Source organism: Anguilla anguilla, chromosome 19 (assembly GCF_013347855.1).
Source record: "Anguilla anguilla isolate fAngAng1 chromosome 19, fAngAng1.pri, whole genome shotgun sequence".
Lineage (NCBI taxonomy): Eukaryota > Metazoa > Chordata > Actinopteri > Anguilliformes > Anguillidae > Anguilla > Anguilla anguilla.
In genome coordinates this window covers 7,252,757-7,269,290 of record NC_049219.1, presented here as the reverse complement: position 1 = coordinate 7,269,290, position 16,534 = coordinate 7,252,757, and the positions used below count along the sequence as shown (strand labels likewise).

At 44.5% G+C, this 16,534-nt stretch overlaps 2 protein-coding genes across 2 annotated transcripts; one reads left to right on the top strand and one right to left on the bottom strand.

Moving 5' to 3' along the window:
- Positions 1-591: 591 nt before the first annotated feature.
- On the bottom strand, positions 592-9,879 carry LOC118218735 (ras association domain-containing protein 9-like). The gene is made up of 2 exons (XM_035401377.1): positions 9,643-9,879; positions 592-3,080 (listed from the first exon to the last, which is right to left on the bottom strand). The coding sequence occupies exons 1-2, from the start codon at positions 9,687-9,689 to the stop codon at positions 1,835-1,837; spliced, it is 1,293 nt and encodes a 430-aa protein (XP_035257268.1). The 5' UTR covers positions 9,690-9,879; the 3' UTR covers positions 592-1,834.
- Positions 9,880-11,419: 1,540 nt separating this feature from the next.
- LOC118219383 (neurotensin/neuromedin N-like) lies at positions 11,420-15,434 on the top strand. Its single transcript, XM_035402524.1, has 4 exons — positions 11,420-11,582; positions 12,823-12,884; positions 14,090-14,269; positions 14,965-15,434. Exons 1-4 carry the CDS (start codon positions 11,519-11,521, stop codon positions 15,106-15,108), a joined length of 450 nt encoding a protein of 149 aa, XP_035258415.1. The 5' UTR covers positions 11,420-11,518; the 3' UTR covers positions 15,109-15,434.
- Positions 15,435-16,534: the final 1,100 nt, after the last annotated feature.

Here is a 16,534-nt window from a genome sequence, read left to right as displayed (position 1 = left end):
ACATAACATCTGTTGGCATAATATGAGATCTGAGTCTTTTGTTTTTGACTTGAGAGCCAAATTTATTTGGCATCAAAGGTGCTAGGAACATTACACAATTTACCTTAAATAGCAAAAATGTTAATTTTTGTTCTGCTTAAAAATGATGGATTCTGCTTTCATGTGACATTACTGGCTATCTCCTGTTTCAGTTGTGATATCACATGTCCATATCACATGAGTGATATCAATATTCCAATGAAATGGCATACCAGTTTAAAAAAATATATAGATCTTATACTGCAGTTGTTTGTAAATAAGTCTGAAATGTTCATAACTCTGAAGCGTACAATGCTTCCTGTTTCATACTGGGCTAACCATCAGTCCATATCTTCCAAGGTATAGGCTGGCCGTCAGTCCGTAACTCAGAGTTATGTGCTAATCATCAGTCCATATCTCAGAGGTAGCGGCTGACTGTCGGTCTGTAACTTTGCAGTACTGCTGTAGTTTCAAATACATTTCTGGATTTATCATCAGGAAAGAGCAGCTGTACGTTATCCTGTGCATTGAAATAAGGTTTGCCATATAACAAAGAGGGCTATTTCCAAGAAATATTTTGTACGGAAAATATTTATTTTAGACATTTATGGAACATATTTAACATATTTTCTATATTAACAAACAAATTATGTCAACATCATTCTTTGACACCTCACCGCACAATACAAAATAATTACTGAAGGCACGTGTGAGATAAACTTACGGGTATTTGGCATGTTTTAATATAAAACAACTTAAATTTCAAACTTAAACAATTATGCACATCTTATCAAAAAATATGCCAACTATTTTAAGTGCTAGTTGTTTTACATTCAAAATTAAACTGAAATTTAAGCCACGTGGAAACAAAAATGAACAGCAGCTTGAAGAATCAAAATGAAAATGGCAAAAAGTATTCAAGTAAGGAATTCTAACAGAAATTAATAAACAAGCACGAAACCGTCCAGACCCACGGCACACCTCTGTAACGTTATTTGTTGTCCTCCGTGTGTCCATACATCTGTATCGGTGGTACGCGCTAACTAGGTTAACTGAAGTAGGCGAAACGCTAACATGTTAGGGTTAGCTAAAGTAATGTTAGGTGACAAAGCTGTGCCTAAAAATCTCATGCCGTTCGAAGTGGTGATTTTGGGAGATGCACCTGCGCATGCGTCCTACTAAACGAAGCACCACCTGCGCATGCGTCCTACCAAACGTCCCTCTCAGGTCGTCCATGAGTGAGTGAGTGAGTGAGTGAGTGAGTGACCATCGTTTGCCACGCATAGCCCATGGCAGCAGGCAGTCCTGCACCGTAGGAAAAAGACTTTAAAAACTATAATCAACAACTGTACAGAGAACTACATGCCTTCAAAAAAATCGAAACAAGTGCAGATTGCAAACCCTGGCCAGCGCCCCTTGTGGTGAAACTATGTCACTGCGCTCCTCTCTTGCCTAACCCCTTGGGGTCTCTGCAACTAACAGCCAGAACCTGGACAACAGCAGCCAATGAAATACTGAGCAATTCCTCTAGCTTTTGGATTCACCTTAAAACGATGCAGATGGTAATAATGATAATGGTAGCTTACTTTGATTCACACAGTGGTTTGATGGAACTGGAACACAATAAAAAATATATTCCAACAGTCAGCATACTGCAGAGCTTCACAACATACGGGCAAATATACAAATGATTCAGTTATCGCGATGTACGTATTTTTAAAATACGCTGCGGTGAAATATATCCACGGTGTACACTTTCCCGAAAGGTCGGTGTGCTTATAATACGTCGCAGTGCGTTCGCCGTCCGAGAGGGCGATTACACTTGGGTCTCCAGTGGGGGGCGCACGCCCCCGCAGGGGGACAGGGAGTCCTGGCTGTGGGTGGAGCTTATTCCCGTGTCCGAGTCGGTGTCCGTCCCGTCGCCGTGCGAGAGAACCTTCCGGAGCTCGGTGTGGGCGGCGCCGGCGTGGCCGGGCTCCTCCGTGAGGTGGGCGGGGTCGTGGGCGGAGTCGCGGGCGGGGTCGTCGGCTCGGAGCGCGCTCAGCTGCTCGGCCAGCGTCTCGCACTCCCGGCTCTTGGCGGCGAGGACGGCCTGGTTCAGCTCCAGCTCCCGGTCCAGGTCGGCCAGCTGCGCGTTGAGGGCGAGGCCCCGGTACATGCTGTGCTCCAGGTCCCTCCTGACCCGCTCCGTCTCCGCCGCGTCGTCCGGGGGAGGGGGGGGGCTGGGTCCGAGCCCCCCCACTCCGCCCGCCGGCTCGCCCGCGCCCGCCGAGCACGTGCCCCTCATTTCCGCGTCGATGTCGCGGGTCAGCCGCTGGATGAGGTCCCTGTGTCGCTCCAGCTGCCTGTCCAGGCGCCCGAGCCCGTCGGCCCCGCCCGGGTCGTCCGCCGCCAGCCGGGCCACGCTGTCGGCCGAGCCCAGGTGGGGGGGGGTCTCGAGGGCCGCCCCCAGCCCCCACTCGGCGCGCTCGATCTCCCGGTCCAGCTCCCGCATCCTGAGGGCCTGCTCCCTGAGGGCGCGGTCCTGGGAGATGATCAGCTGGACCAGGCCGCCGATCCCCCCGTCGTCCCCGGGCGAGGTTGCCCGCTCCTGCTCCCGCATCTTCCCCAGCTTCCGGAAGGCCTTCCTCACCATCCTCTTCTGCCTGTCCACCGGCAGGGACCTGACGTACTGCGCCGGGGCCTGGTCCCCGACCTTCGACCCCGGCGGCGACAGCGGTGGCGGCGGCGGCGGCAGCGACCCCGCGAGTCGAGGCCCGTAGTCGCGCGCGCTCACCAGGACGAACTGCACGAAGGGCCGCTCGTCCCCCCAGGCGGTCCAGAGGCGCAGGATTCGGGTGAGGGGCGGGAGGGCGCGCTCGAAGCCCTTCCACCTCTCCAGGAGGCAGTACTCCGCGGGCGCGGCCCCCCCGGCGTCCGGCGGGCGCGAGGCCCGGTCCTCCAGCAGCGCCTGCACCACCTCCGCGCAGGTGGTGTGCTTCGTGAGCCCGCACACCGTCTTCTCCTCCCGCCGCACCCACACCTGTATCTCCTTCCCCGGCTCGCCATCTCTGCCTTCGGACCTGTCGCACAGAACACGGGAACACGATACCCCTTCAGTCGCAAATCGCCGTTCGCTTGTCAAAAGCGCAAACGCGGGCAGCTCGGTTACTTCCTGGAATTAAACGCCGAAGTTATCAGGAATGGTTTAAGACACTTAATCTCTCCTGTTCAGTAAAACGAGACTAAGTGGAAATTAACTGAGATTTTCTTCCATTCATGAAAGATTAACTGAAAAAGGCCATTCGGGCTGAGTTCTGTCAGTAGGACAATGAGGCTTTGGTGGAAATGAGCCGAAAGTAAATAGCGTGAAACTGCAACGAATATCAGGAAGTATTTATTTTCACTGAGAGTCCGGTCGTGTGTTTCTTCCACCCATGAACTCAGCCAGCTGATTTCACTAATTAGTTATAAAACCTGGCTAAAGAATTATGCTAATTAGCAAATACAGGTGATTGGAACAATACCAGGGAGGACTTTTACTTTCTGAACCTGGATTTTCCAGCTCTGACTGAGAGCTGTCAACGTGTGGAACTGCTTGTCAGGTACAGTGGGGCCGATTGGCCTGCACTCCTTCTGTATTCTTATAATCTTAATTAATTTCTGCATTAGGAAACATTTGAGCGATAAATTGCAATGAAATGCAATCATCAGGCTCTCTCCTCATTTCAAATCAGCGTACAGTTCCACCTGATCATTATCAGGGGGACATTAAGCTTCAAGTAAAATGTGGGAAATTCTATTCTATTCCCCAGCAATAAGTAAATAAACTAAATTTGAAAAATAATCTATTGGGTGGGCTCACTGTCTGGCCTATTTAATCAGAGCGTGAGCAAACGGGAGAGTGAATTTTAAGGGAGTGACCGGGCATTTCTTCGTGCTTAGCTACACTCAGAAATAAGGGTACAGTGGAGGTACATTTTTGTTCTTTAAAGAACACATTTCGCAAATGTAGCCTGAAGGTACAATAAAGTTCTATTTGGGTACTAATAAATACTTTTTTTTATGGGCAAATAAGGTAAAAATGAATTATGTATTGCTGGCTAGGGGTACAATTTTATGTGACAAGCGTTTGTACCTTTTTAGACACTTAGAGTGCACTCAGAGAAGCTCCGCGTGCAAGAAGCACACACGGGCATGATCAAAGGACACCGCAGTCCTGGAGGAAGGGTGGGGGGGACCTCCTCAAAATCCTCAAACAGGAACCGCTCCCGCAAACTGTCATCGGCGTCGTCGCGAGATCGCGGTGTTTCTCCGTAATGCGGAGAGACCGAGAAAAGGAGATACTGGGCTCTGCAGAGTCTCTAGGTAACACCGTACACACATTCACAGGTTTCGCACGCAAATATGCACCCGCCCACAACACCTTAACCCAAACCGCTTTCAACGCCTGCAAGTCCGATATAATCGGGTCAATCAATCCAGTCCGGTACAAAAACCAGTCCTTTCTCAGATGAACAGAAACACACCTGGAGGAAGTTAAACTTTCACACGTTAACAGTCTGATAATTATCCGTTCCCACTTCTACGCGCGCGCCACTTTTGTCTGGCTTCTACACTAAATTTACTCATCTGACAGAGCCAATTATGATTGAATTAATAATTGGACAGTCATTTCCGTCTCCCTCAGTTATAAATATAAAATTGAAATCTGTTCCAATTAGGTTTTAAAGTCCATTCATCACATTTCTTATGACACTACAGAAGTATGACTCTAGCCTTGCACACAATGCTATACCGTAAACATGTATTTCTGGTCAGTGCAATGCATTTAATTTGTGAAAATGCTGCACAATCCAGGATATTTTATACTGACGATAATAATGTATGTGCAAGAATGTATTACTTCTGTAAAGCATTACTACTACTACTACTACTAATAATAATAATAATAATAATTTGCCCAATATGTTGCAGCATTTAAATACAGCTTTGAACTTGCAGCTCCCTGTGCCCTCGTCATGTGTTACTGCTTCTATGGCAAGGTCAAAGATTTTTCTTCAAAGAACATTTCATAGTCGGCCAATTACCGTACATCCCTCTGCCACACCAGCAGTCGGAATGTGTGAGTCCAGCCAATTAAGAACCAAAGATAACCCCACGACCTGTTATATCTCGGTATTTAAATTAAATGGGAAAACCATCGCATTAAACGTTTCATAAATAAATATTTGGCACAGTTGTTTCTTTCTGTCATTTTTATCGTCCGATACCGTAAGAGGATAAAAAAACAATTAAAAAAACGCAAGACATGCTTTGTGAAAGCGCGGCTTTGAACAGCGACAAATGACCTCGCGGGAATGGAATGTGCGCGCAATAGTGCACGGGGGCTGGTTAATGTTTACGCGCTCGCCGAGCCAAATCTGGCACTGTAAATAGCAGCGCCCGCGCGAGGCAGTGAAAGAAAAGGATCGCTGCGTTCCACCGGTGTGTGAATGCAACCAGTAGGAAAGCATGCCAGCAGCCGACTCCCATGACTTCTCCTATTGGAACTCAAATACAAATACATGAGATCACATGCATATATGGGGTTGTGACTGGGGGGTCATTTTTTACCACATCTTTGATTTTTGATGATTGATGCTCTGAATCATGGGCATAATAATAATAATTCTAACACGTTGAATTAATAAGTTGGTAATATATTTAATTAGCACTGTTAGTGTTGAATTAACACTGGAAATTTGACTGTATGAAAGGCATTTGCAAAAAAGAAATAAAAAATATATAAACATTGAATAACACAGGTAAAATAGTTAACATAAGGAAGTAAACGAGTTTAAAAATGGAGTGCCTGAAAAAAAATGACCCAATTATTACAAAAAACTGGAGTCCTAGCCGCAAAATCCCTTACCAATTTACCCAGTGACAGTATAATGAACGTGCACCTACGAACATGCACCTTCGTTCAGCTAAAAATCTCTGGCGAATTCAGCCAATCAGCTTTGTGTCTCGCCTCGCTCAAGGGGATGACAAAGGGGCCCCACCCGAAAATCTGAGCCCGCCAGTTTAGCTCCCTCTTCACCCCTCACCCCCCCCCACCCCCATAGGGGCTACCCAAACGCTTAGAAACGCCGAGCTCATAATTACAACTCTGCGGCACGAAAACTCGCTGTTCACCGGTCACATTCCCACATCCGTATTAGCGACATACGCGCGGCGCCCACCTGCAAAAAAATATTTGAGTGACAGCCGCAGTTAAGATAATCACGGTCCCTACTGTCACTTTGACGTATCCAGTCGTTGCTGGGAAATACGTTTTTGACATGCCTGACAAGCACGTCCATTGACCGCCCCGGCTAGCAACCGATGTCATTAATAAAGGAGAGGTGGAACACTCTGGAGGACTCTGGAAGGTAGCATTCCGACAAATGGTGCTTTAAATAAGTTTGGGCAGGAGCACATTTCTTGTAGGGGTGAGTGGGCGAGAATTTAAAATGGGTTCCTGTCGTAAAACCTTATTAACTTGCTTCGGACTGGCACCAGACTAGAGAGATGGAAGACTTAACAACCTATTATTACAGCTTTACTCAGCCACCTGTTCTATTGATTCTTTTGCAAATGCTTTTTTATTTTTTATTTTAATGAAAACCCATTGTGTTTTTTATGAATGTAAAACCTTGGCTTTTTTTTCCGCCCGTGATTTTAGGGATTGTAAACTGAACACGCCCCCGGGCCATTGTTATACGGTCAGCTTTTCGGAAACAATAGATCCTGCGTTCTAAAAATCAATTTCCTGCAATTGCCTGAAAAAAGCTGAGGGAAATAAAAACAGGCGCTGATGTCTCCAAAGCAGCATATTGTTCAGACGCAGATAGAATAAAGAATCAGAGCCTTCAGCTGGTGCAATGCACTGAAATGCCTCGGTCCTTTTTCCGGAAAAAAAAAGAAGAGAAAAACCTGTCAAATTCTCAAATGACACAAACGCCGCACAAAGCCGGATGAATGCAGAGCTTGTGCTGTACACTGACCATTATTTCTGAGGGCTCGTCGTCTTACTCTATCTGGGATTGTCTTAAACTGTTCCCAGCTGAACTTGACCTCTGAAGTGGAGGGGATGCATTTAGATGAGCTGGAAACTAAAGAGCCGTGTTCAATCCTCCCTTATAAAAACCACTTCCAAAATACAGTACATGGCCAAAAGTCTGTGGACACATGACATCCAACATCTCATTCAAAGCTATGAGCATTAATACAGAGCTGGTCCACCCTTTGCCGGTATAACAACCTCCATTTTTCAGGGAAGGCTTCATCCATAGCTGTTGGAGCGTCGCTGCAGGGATTTGCTTCCATTCAGCCAGAAAAGCATTAGTGAAGTCGGACACTGATTGGGCGATTAGGCCTGGCTCGCCATTTGTTTTCCAATTGATCCCAAAGGTGTTGGATGGGGTTGGGGTCAGGGCTCTGTGCAGGCCAGTCAAGTACTTCCACACCTTTCTTGACAAAGACTTTTCTATATGGACCTTGCTGTGTGCCCAGGGGGGCACCGTCATGCTGAAACGGGAAAGGGCCTTCCCCAAACTGTTGGGGAAGTACAGAATCATGATTTTATGCTGTGGCATTAAGATTTGCCTTCACTGGAATTAAGGGGGCTAGCCCAGACCACGAAAAACAGCCATACAACCAGAAGTGTCCAGATACTTTTGGTCATATAGTGCATTTACTGTGGTTACCACAGTTCTTTCACAGATATGACAATTTGATATTTCACAGATATGACAACATTCTCTGCCATGAAATGATTTTGTTTGTTAAAATATATTTTTTTGGTATTTTGGAGTATTTTACAGTCAGTCCGTATCAAATTTTGAATGGTGCCCAATGCCCCAGAAAATTTTAAAGAATAAACTTATTTTTGTCATGATTGGACTGCAATGCAATACTCAAGTAAATCACACATACTGTGGAAATACAGTTTCACTTATAATGTGAAATATAACACTGGCACCATGTCTGTATTTGGGACTTTCCAGTGTACAATTTAGTTACTTTTGATATCTGTACAAATAAAGGATATCAAAAGTATCCTTTTATCAAGTAAATCTGTCAGCAGCAACATGAAACATGTGTCCCTGCTACTGGACTATCCAGTAACAAACAGACTAGATAGATCTTGGCAAGCAGGCCCCAGCCTTATTTGAAGGTAAACCTAATCAACTGCATTCGATGCAAAAATCATAGTAACCGCAATGAACGGGTATAAACAAAAACAGAAAGACTAACGTAGTCATTTCATGGCTGTCCACCCGCCACGTGCGGCCAGTACAGCCTGGATGTGCCATGGCTTAGAGTCTTCTGACGCCTAGGGTTCTCCTTCAACAGAAATACCACACCGCGCTTCTACGAGAAAGACAATCAATCAACATACTCTTCGTTGACGGGAAGTACACACGCTGCCTTGAAAACTGTTTCAGAACATTACGCAAATGCGTAACTGGTTTCACTTGTGGTGACTGTGAAGGCCTTGACCTATGGAGAACACCGCTTACACCGTGCTCCTTGGCCATGGGCCAGTTAATCAGTCCTGCAGAATTCCTTTCCAATGATTGGGCGATACACAGACAGAATATCGAAGGCCATTACGCGAACAGAGAACAGCGCGAGAAGTTTAGACCTTCCTAAACTTCCACAGTGGCCAGTTAAAAATTCCCATTGACGTACTGAACCACATAAGCAACTTAACACCAACTGCTTCGTTTGCCCACGTCTTAAATCGTTTAATACATGTCTGCAAACGATTATTGTCAAGTACAATGTTTGCACCTGAGCTCAAACAGAATTTTAAAGAAATGACACGAGCATGACACGATCACAGGCATAATCTGATCTGCTACCAACACGAACAGGGTGCCAGTTTAGTTGAAACTGATATGTTTGGGATAGATGCCAGCCATCTAAGCACCTTAAGAACAACTGCATAACAACAAATCTTTAATTTGTCACGGGAAATGTACACTTAACTACGTTATCAACTTTTTGACAAGACTAATTACAAAGTAGGCGCTACTGACAATACGCACACTTGAACTCTGAAACCCTGCTTTGTAAAATGACTATCGTGTAAACTTTATCAAATTACTATTGGGCAGTAGCATTGAAAAATCCCTCACCGAATTATAGCCTACAGTTTAACAAGTTACCACCAACATCAGTTATGGCAAAAATGTAAAAAGTACAGAAGTAGTGTAGCGTCATGCATATTTTAAGATAATTTTAAAATCATGTGAGGAACCAAAGTAGAATAGAATTTTAGTAGAAAATTAGTATTTCCAGTTTAAAAAGTGTAACTACACTGATTTAAATCCGACATAAAAGTAGTTTCAGAGGTACTTAAGGACAGTGGTTTACAAATCAAAAGGCAACCACTGCCCAGAAATCTAATAATAAATGATTAGTTTCGTAAAATATGCGATACAATGCGTGAAATGAAGCTTTATACTTATGTGAAATAACACAAGTAGACTATACCGTTGCCAAATAACCTTTCCCACGGGTTAAGTAGTCTATATTTCCAATGCTACAATAGTGCTCAGACTAGGGCTAAATTCACAGAATAAACACGTCGCTTTAGAATTTTCATTGTACCTGTTTTTCAAGCGCGCTTTCAGAAACTTCTTTCCGAACGGTGCCATAGCAGCTCACGCATTTGCAACTCACTCAGATTATAATTTGGTGCTTTAAATCAATCTCGCAGCACGGCGATAGCAGCCTACGGTTAGCATTGCCCCCAACCAAATGTGAAGTGAGAAAAAAAGTTGAGAAATTCTTTGAGCTCTCGTGGGATTCTTACGCACCCAGCTTTGAAGCCCATCCCAGTTCAGTAGGTGGCGTTACAAAATGACTGCGCTCGTAAAATCTTATTGTGCTGCACAGCACCTTAATGTCCTCGCTCAACCAGTTCCGTGATATCATATATCAAAAATGATTGTATAGTATTATATCTTACTGCGAGCACAAGCATTGGACCATCAGACACCAACTAAACAAAAACAAGGATTATGTTTACGGTTGTCAGCTGGAGACTAAACCCTCTTCCCAGCAACATGTGGACATTGATATGTAGCCTACTGTCTGCACAACCATTCTATTCTATTTGGCGTAGGACGCACTATACTTCTAAAATCGTATTTCATGTGTGTAGATCGCATTATTTCTTTGTCAGCCTTCTAAAAATCTGGATTAGAACGTGACACGAATAATATGAAAGCGCAAGGTCGCACCTCGCACAGATTCTTGTTTTATCCTTGCTTCCGAGTGTTTACTTCAATACGTTCTCTAAGAGACAATAGTTTTCAGACCAATTGAACCCAGTGAGAAGTATGTCGCTGCCAAGCAACGCTGTGCAAAACTTCGCAGGCGGGCCGACGTTCCGAGGAGTGACACGGGAAGGGCTGCGCGCGGCCTACTAAGGGCCCGTATAATTCCCAATTATCTTGATTCTGTCTGCATCCAATTGAATATAATAGCATTTCTGTTGTCGGTGCGATTATATTTTTCACATGAAATGAACCTAGATGGATAGTATCCTGTATTTTAATCATTTATAAGCACGCACAAAACAATTTATTTATGAGGGTTGAAATGAATAGATGATTAGTCCAAACTGGTTGAAATGGCAGCTAATCTGAATGTTGGAAGTTTGATGTACTGTAGTGGAACTGCAGAACTGCTGAAAGTTGCGCGTGCTATTGTCAAGTTTCGACCCGCCTCTTGGTACCCTTATGTTCATTCGTATCAGCAAATATCCGACAGTGTAATTAGGAGATTGATGTCACTATTTAGAAAAAGTATGTAATCCAGTGGTTTAATAACTTGTTTCCTGATTCAAATATCTTTATCCTTTCGTCTGATGGTAATTACCTTACTCAGTGGTGCTTGTAATTATGCAATTATAAGTGTCATATGTTATTGTGTTCTATAAAATCATGTTATCACACGCTACCAGTGAGTCCACAATGAAATGTGCCTGTCAAAAAATGAAAAAGATCTCTAAGGCTCATCCGTACAGTACAGTGTTCATAAAGTTATGCGGTCAATTCTGTACTCTACGCATTTTCTCAGACCCTTCTGTGTGTGAAGTGGTGGGGATCGTGAACAAGTCCACGCGCTGCTACACATCGATCACGAAACGATTGCAGGCGTACATTCGATGATAGCTATGTGCGTTGCGCGTGCTAATTAACCGCAGAGATTTCACAGCTGTGCTCTGTGATGTCACAGTGGTACTGTCTCACGGATGGAAGGTGGGTACCTTCTTTTTTTGTGGGGAGGGAGGGAGGGGGAGCGTTCTTGACATCAGACTGCTGCTTATATACAGAGTGAATGTTTGAGTTTCGAACCTCTCACTTCCAGCCCAAGGCAATCGAACAGGAGAACATTCCGGTCCTCTCCTCTCATCCTCTCTCTATGGACCTAGCTGGCAGCTAGACACACACACACACGCACACACACTCATCTTCCGATGATGAAGGTGCCACTTGCTTGCCTGCTTTTCATCTGCTTTCCTTTTGATGGGATGTGTTCAGGTGAGTCTTGTAGTGATTTCCCGTTCGAAATTGTGGATTTTGCATGCAGACTCTGTGCAAATCATGCAGTATGATTTGATTGACAGGCTGAGTGTGATGCAATCTCTGAAAGTTTTATTTCACACTTTTATGAAAAGATTTACTGCGGTATGCCAGATGCTGAACACAGAAGTTTTGTATTTGTATAATTTGCTGTCTGTAGCAACTATATGCACAATACTGTAGGTGCAAATTCACATGTGCCTGCATATGTACAAAAATGCATTTGGTTGGAAATGAATAACATCAAAATGAGCACTTTATAAAAAATGAAAATGCAATTTTCGAATCTTTAGTTAAAAAAATGCTTCTGTTATCAACAAGTAGGACCCTGTGTGCCTAAAAAATAAAACCACACTTTCCTAGAGGGAGAGAGGATGCTCAGTGTAATGAAGGTAAGGCAGGAACACATAAGTTAAATGGATTCATACAATCTTTTGCTGGTTTTGCAGAATGGCCTCATTGCAAAAGACTTCATATCAGACATGCTAGTCCACTTTCACAATCTGACCTGAGGCTCAACCTTAACGCTTGCGCTGCTGGGACCCTACTGTAACGTTCAGACCTGTGATTCCACGCTGACAATCGAACGCTACGATTCCGCTTTTGCATTCCGACCCCTATTACATTCCGACCCCCCGAGATTCGGCTTCTGCGTTCGGACCTGCGGATTCCACTCACAGTCAGGCGCTGTGATTCCACTGCTCCTGTGTAAAAGTATCATACTCAAAGGACATCAGAGGGATTAAGCTGTAGGATACGCACAGGATTTCTGTCAGCCCCACAAACACGTCTGCTAGAGAACAAAGCTTGTGTATCTTATCATTGATCTGACTTCAACTTGCTCAGGATTGTAAGTATTGGGACTATGTTATTGATTTTTACCCGTGCAATAGCGAGAGTGGTAAAAAAAAAAAACTGGGATATATGAAGGTGGTAAAAATATTATCTTGACTTGCACCTTTAATAGTGCTAAGGGTAAGTAATCTGTTGATCCAAAATTGGTGTTTGTTGAAATGATGAGATTTTGCATTACAAATTAAATGAATTATTATTATTATTATTATTATTACATCTGGTAAGGAGGTGCTTGTTCCACACCCACTGCTCCACACTGCCTGCCAACAGTAAACTGACGGCTTAGCATCACGCATTCGCAGGACACAGAGTAACTGGTGTTTTTGTCTTGTCTCTTCATCAGATGTTGACCAGGAGCAGAGAGCAAGAGAGGAAGATTTGCTGAGTGGCCTCTTTACCTCAAAGGTACCATTCTATGTGTCCTGTTTCTGTGTCTGACAATAGGCTTAACCTCACTGTGTCTACCAGCTCTTCCTTCATAGGTGCTGTACCGTTTGTTACTTCTTATTAATTCCTCCCTTCATTAGTTTGTGGTTTTTTAACAATCATGGACAGATTTAATGCTGGAACTTCAGAATTCAGTAATACAAGGCAAATGGGCTTTATTTGCTGCCACCTAGTGGTAGACTCTGCATATTTCTCTTTTCGTTGAACACCGGAGTTTATACTCTTTTTGTAGTGTCAACTGCCTGTTTGATTTTCCAGCGTTTTCCAATAAAAAGCAAATAGGAACCATTCTATGTGCTGTCCTGGCAGATTTCAGCACGAGGAAGGAAATTATGTCATTTGCTTGTCCAGCTTTCATTTTGAATTTTCTAACTGTCATTAAGGTCGAGGCTCCAAATGGTGATCTTAGTGACTGCTCTTCAGGGGGCATTATTGTGGCATGTCAGAGGTTAGAGGTCAGCTCAGATTCCAGCATATTCCAGAGCAGGTCTGTCCACCCACTGGTCACATGATCACTGCCACCGCTACAGGTCCACTCACCCACTGGTCACATGATCACTGCCATCGATGCAGGTCCACCCAAGCACTGGTCACATGATCACTGCCAACCATGTAGGTCCGCCCAAGCACAGGTCACGTGATCACTGCCCACCACTGCAGGTCTGCTCACCCTCTGGTCACATGATCACTGTCACCCACGCAGGTCCACCCACCCACTGGTCACATGATCACAGCCCACCACTGCAGGCCTGCTCACCCACTGATAGAGTGGATATCACGTTACATCAGAGTGCTCTCATTCAGCAGACGCTCTTATCCACACCTATTCACAATGCGTCTTAATCCTTCCGACAGCTTCTCTCACCATCCTCTCAGTGTGGCACTTTACTCCATTACAAACAAGTCACTAAATTATTTATGTACTACTTGAGCTCTAATATTATCCATTCATACAGCTGGGCAAGTGCAGTTAAGGGTACAAAGGTAGCATCTGGCTTAGGTACCTGCTACAGGCTCCAAACTACTTCAGCATTAAATAACGTACCTGGAAGGACTTCTTCAAAATGCAGAAATCTGCTAATGGGAAATAGCATGCTGTCTTGTCGACCGAGAGAGGTGCATTAGGGGTATGATGAAGTGCTCATGGGAGATGCGGTCCACAGGCGGGTGTGTACCTCTGGATGGCAGCGCTGCGGACCGTGTGTGGGCAGATTCCCTGGCCAGACCGGCAGGCGCAGGAGGCGTGGCCTCGGTACAGGGTGAGCCACCCCAGCACCCAGCTCCAGGGGATACAGAGGCTTTCCCACCCCCAAAAACCCTGCAGGCTACTGTACCTGTGGGAGGTGAGAGCACGCACACACACATTTATACAAACACACACAACTCACACACACACACACGTGTACGCACAAACACATTTATACACATACACACGTGCGCACACACACACATACACGTTTCACATGCATACACATTTACCTAGGCACACACAAAGATAGACACATACACACACACACACACACACAAATCCACACACTCCCTCTCCCTTTCATACTTAAGTATCTGTAACTATGCACACACACAAACACACACACTCTCTCACGTATGAACACTCACATAAACCTGAATACATGAGCTCAGATACATGATATGTTCTGTGCATAGAAACTCCCCCACTGATTGTCACATCCTACCGCTAGACCATAATATTAAAACACATTTCCCTTTCATATTTAGGCCACACTCAGTTTTATTATTAGACAAGGTGCCATCTCCACACTGATGAAGATTGTACATGTTTGTACTGAGATCTGCCAGGTTGCTTGACACTACATGTAGCGTATGCTGCATACGTAAGCTTATTGTCATGTTGACGAGCAGGTCATTCCAGAACATATCCATGGAGACCGATCCTAATTATCAATGACTGTTTACTTTGGGTTTTACACTTTGGGAAAGTGCTTTGAATGCTATGTAAGTGCTTTAAAAAGTTCCTTATTACTATTATTATTATTATTATTATGTGATCTTATTTCAGACTGCACAAAAGGAGCACGCAGGTGCAAATCATGTAGAGAAGAAGAGAAATCACAAAGGGAAATCACCGTACACACCGCGAAGGCGGTTTCACGCCAACGCAGCGAGGAAGCCATATCTGCTCAAGCGGAGAGGAACGGACTGATCCCCGCCCCAAAAACACTGCGTAGGGGAGGCCATGTAAATACTGCGAATGTCTGCGTTTGTGCTAGCTCTGTAAACTCTGCAAATGTTAGTTCTGTTAAAAAATAATATATATATATATAAAATGTACAAAGTTACAGGTTGGCGGTGCATACCCCATACCTGCAGAAGCTGAGTAATTGGCACTTCTCTGGGTTTCCCACAGAAATAACAGTAATAGCTTCAGACTCACTCCTCATATACTATTTGACCTCTGACCCCATGTGAAGACAAGGAATTCAGATACAGCTAACAGCCACACAAGTGGTGGAGAAAAAAACAGCTGGACCCAGGGGCATCTTAAGTTGGGGGGGGGGGGGGGGTTGGTTGGACCTTCCACAGAACTATTGCTGATTGGAATGGGCCATCTTGATGTCCAATTTTGTGGAGGAAAAATAGATATGAAAAACCACATCAATAATAAAAATGCTACTTTTTCGGACGGCACCCTATGTAGACTAAATACATTGTGTCTCAGTCAAGACAACAACAACAAAATAGACTTCAATAAACTATAATACATGTAACAGAGAACGAGAGAGAAATAATGCAAGATATACGAAAGATACAAGTGTAGGCAGAACCTGCGTTGCTTATTAGGTCGCGTGCGGTGCTGAGGCTGAGGGAGAAGCGGGAAGGATTTAAGTCAGAGCTAGCTAACGTTAAAGAGAAACAGAGTTAACTCATGACAAACTGTCATAAACTACAATATTAGGGTGTACAATAACATAGTATGGCTGTATGTAGCTTTATTATCGGTGTGATGTGTGAGGAGACCAGGTAGCGGCTCAACACGACAGGCGAAATTTCTCCAGGTGTGTCTCATCAGAAGGTCAATGTCATAGCGTGGCCGACAGACATATCGGCTATATCGTAGCGTTTGGTTTGGGGGGAGTTAAGCCTATTTAAAGTTAAAAAATGTACAGTAGGCTACACGATAAATTAGTTATCCATCGTATTAGCGACCCAAGATGCCAGGAAGATTTAGGCTTTCTCGCCAGAATAATGTTTTGTCAACGACGTGGGACGCTGCGCTTGAACCTTCCTTCTCATCGGCTCGCCTGCCTTCCTCGCGGACCTTCGCCACTCCAGAATCGATGATATCGTGAGTACAGACAACACCCGTTAAAGCTTTTGTATGAGGATATCTGAAAACTAATAATAGCTAGCTGAAATCCTTTTAAGAAACACACTAAATGCCATAGGCAGGCGCATAGCGGCAGCTCTACGGCTGTGAAACGTTTAGCTTGTTAATAAGCAAAGCGTGTCCACAATAGTAAAGTTTACAAACCAACTTCATTTGTGATGCCTTTGTTTGTTACTGTCTGTGTCAAAGCATTCCGGTGTCAGCGAGGTCCACTTTTTGAGTGTTTTATTTTCGACTAAAT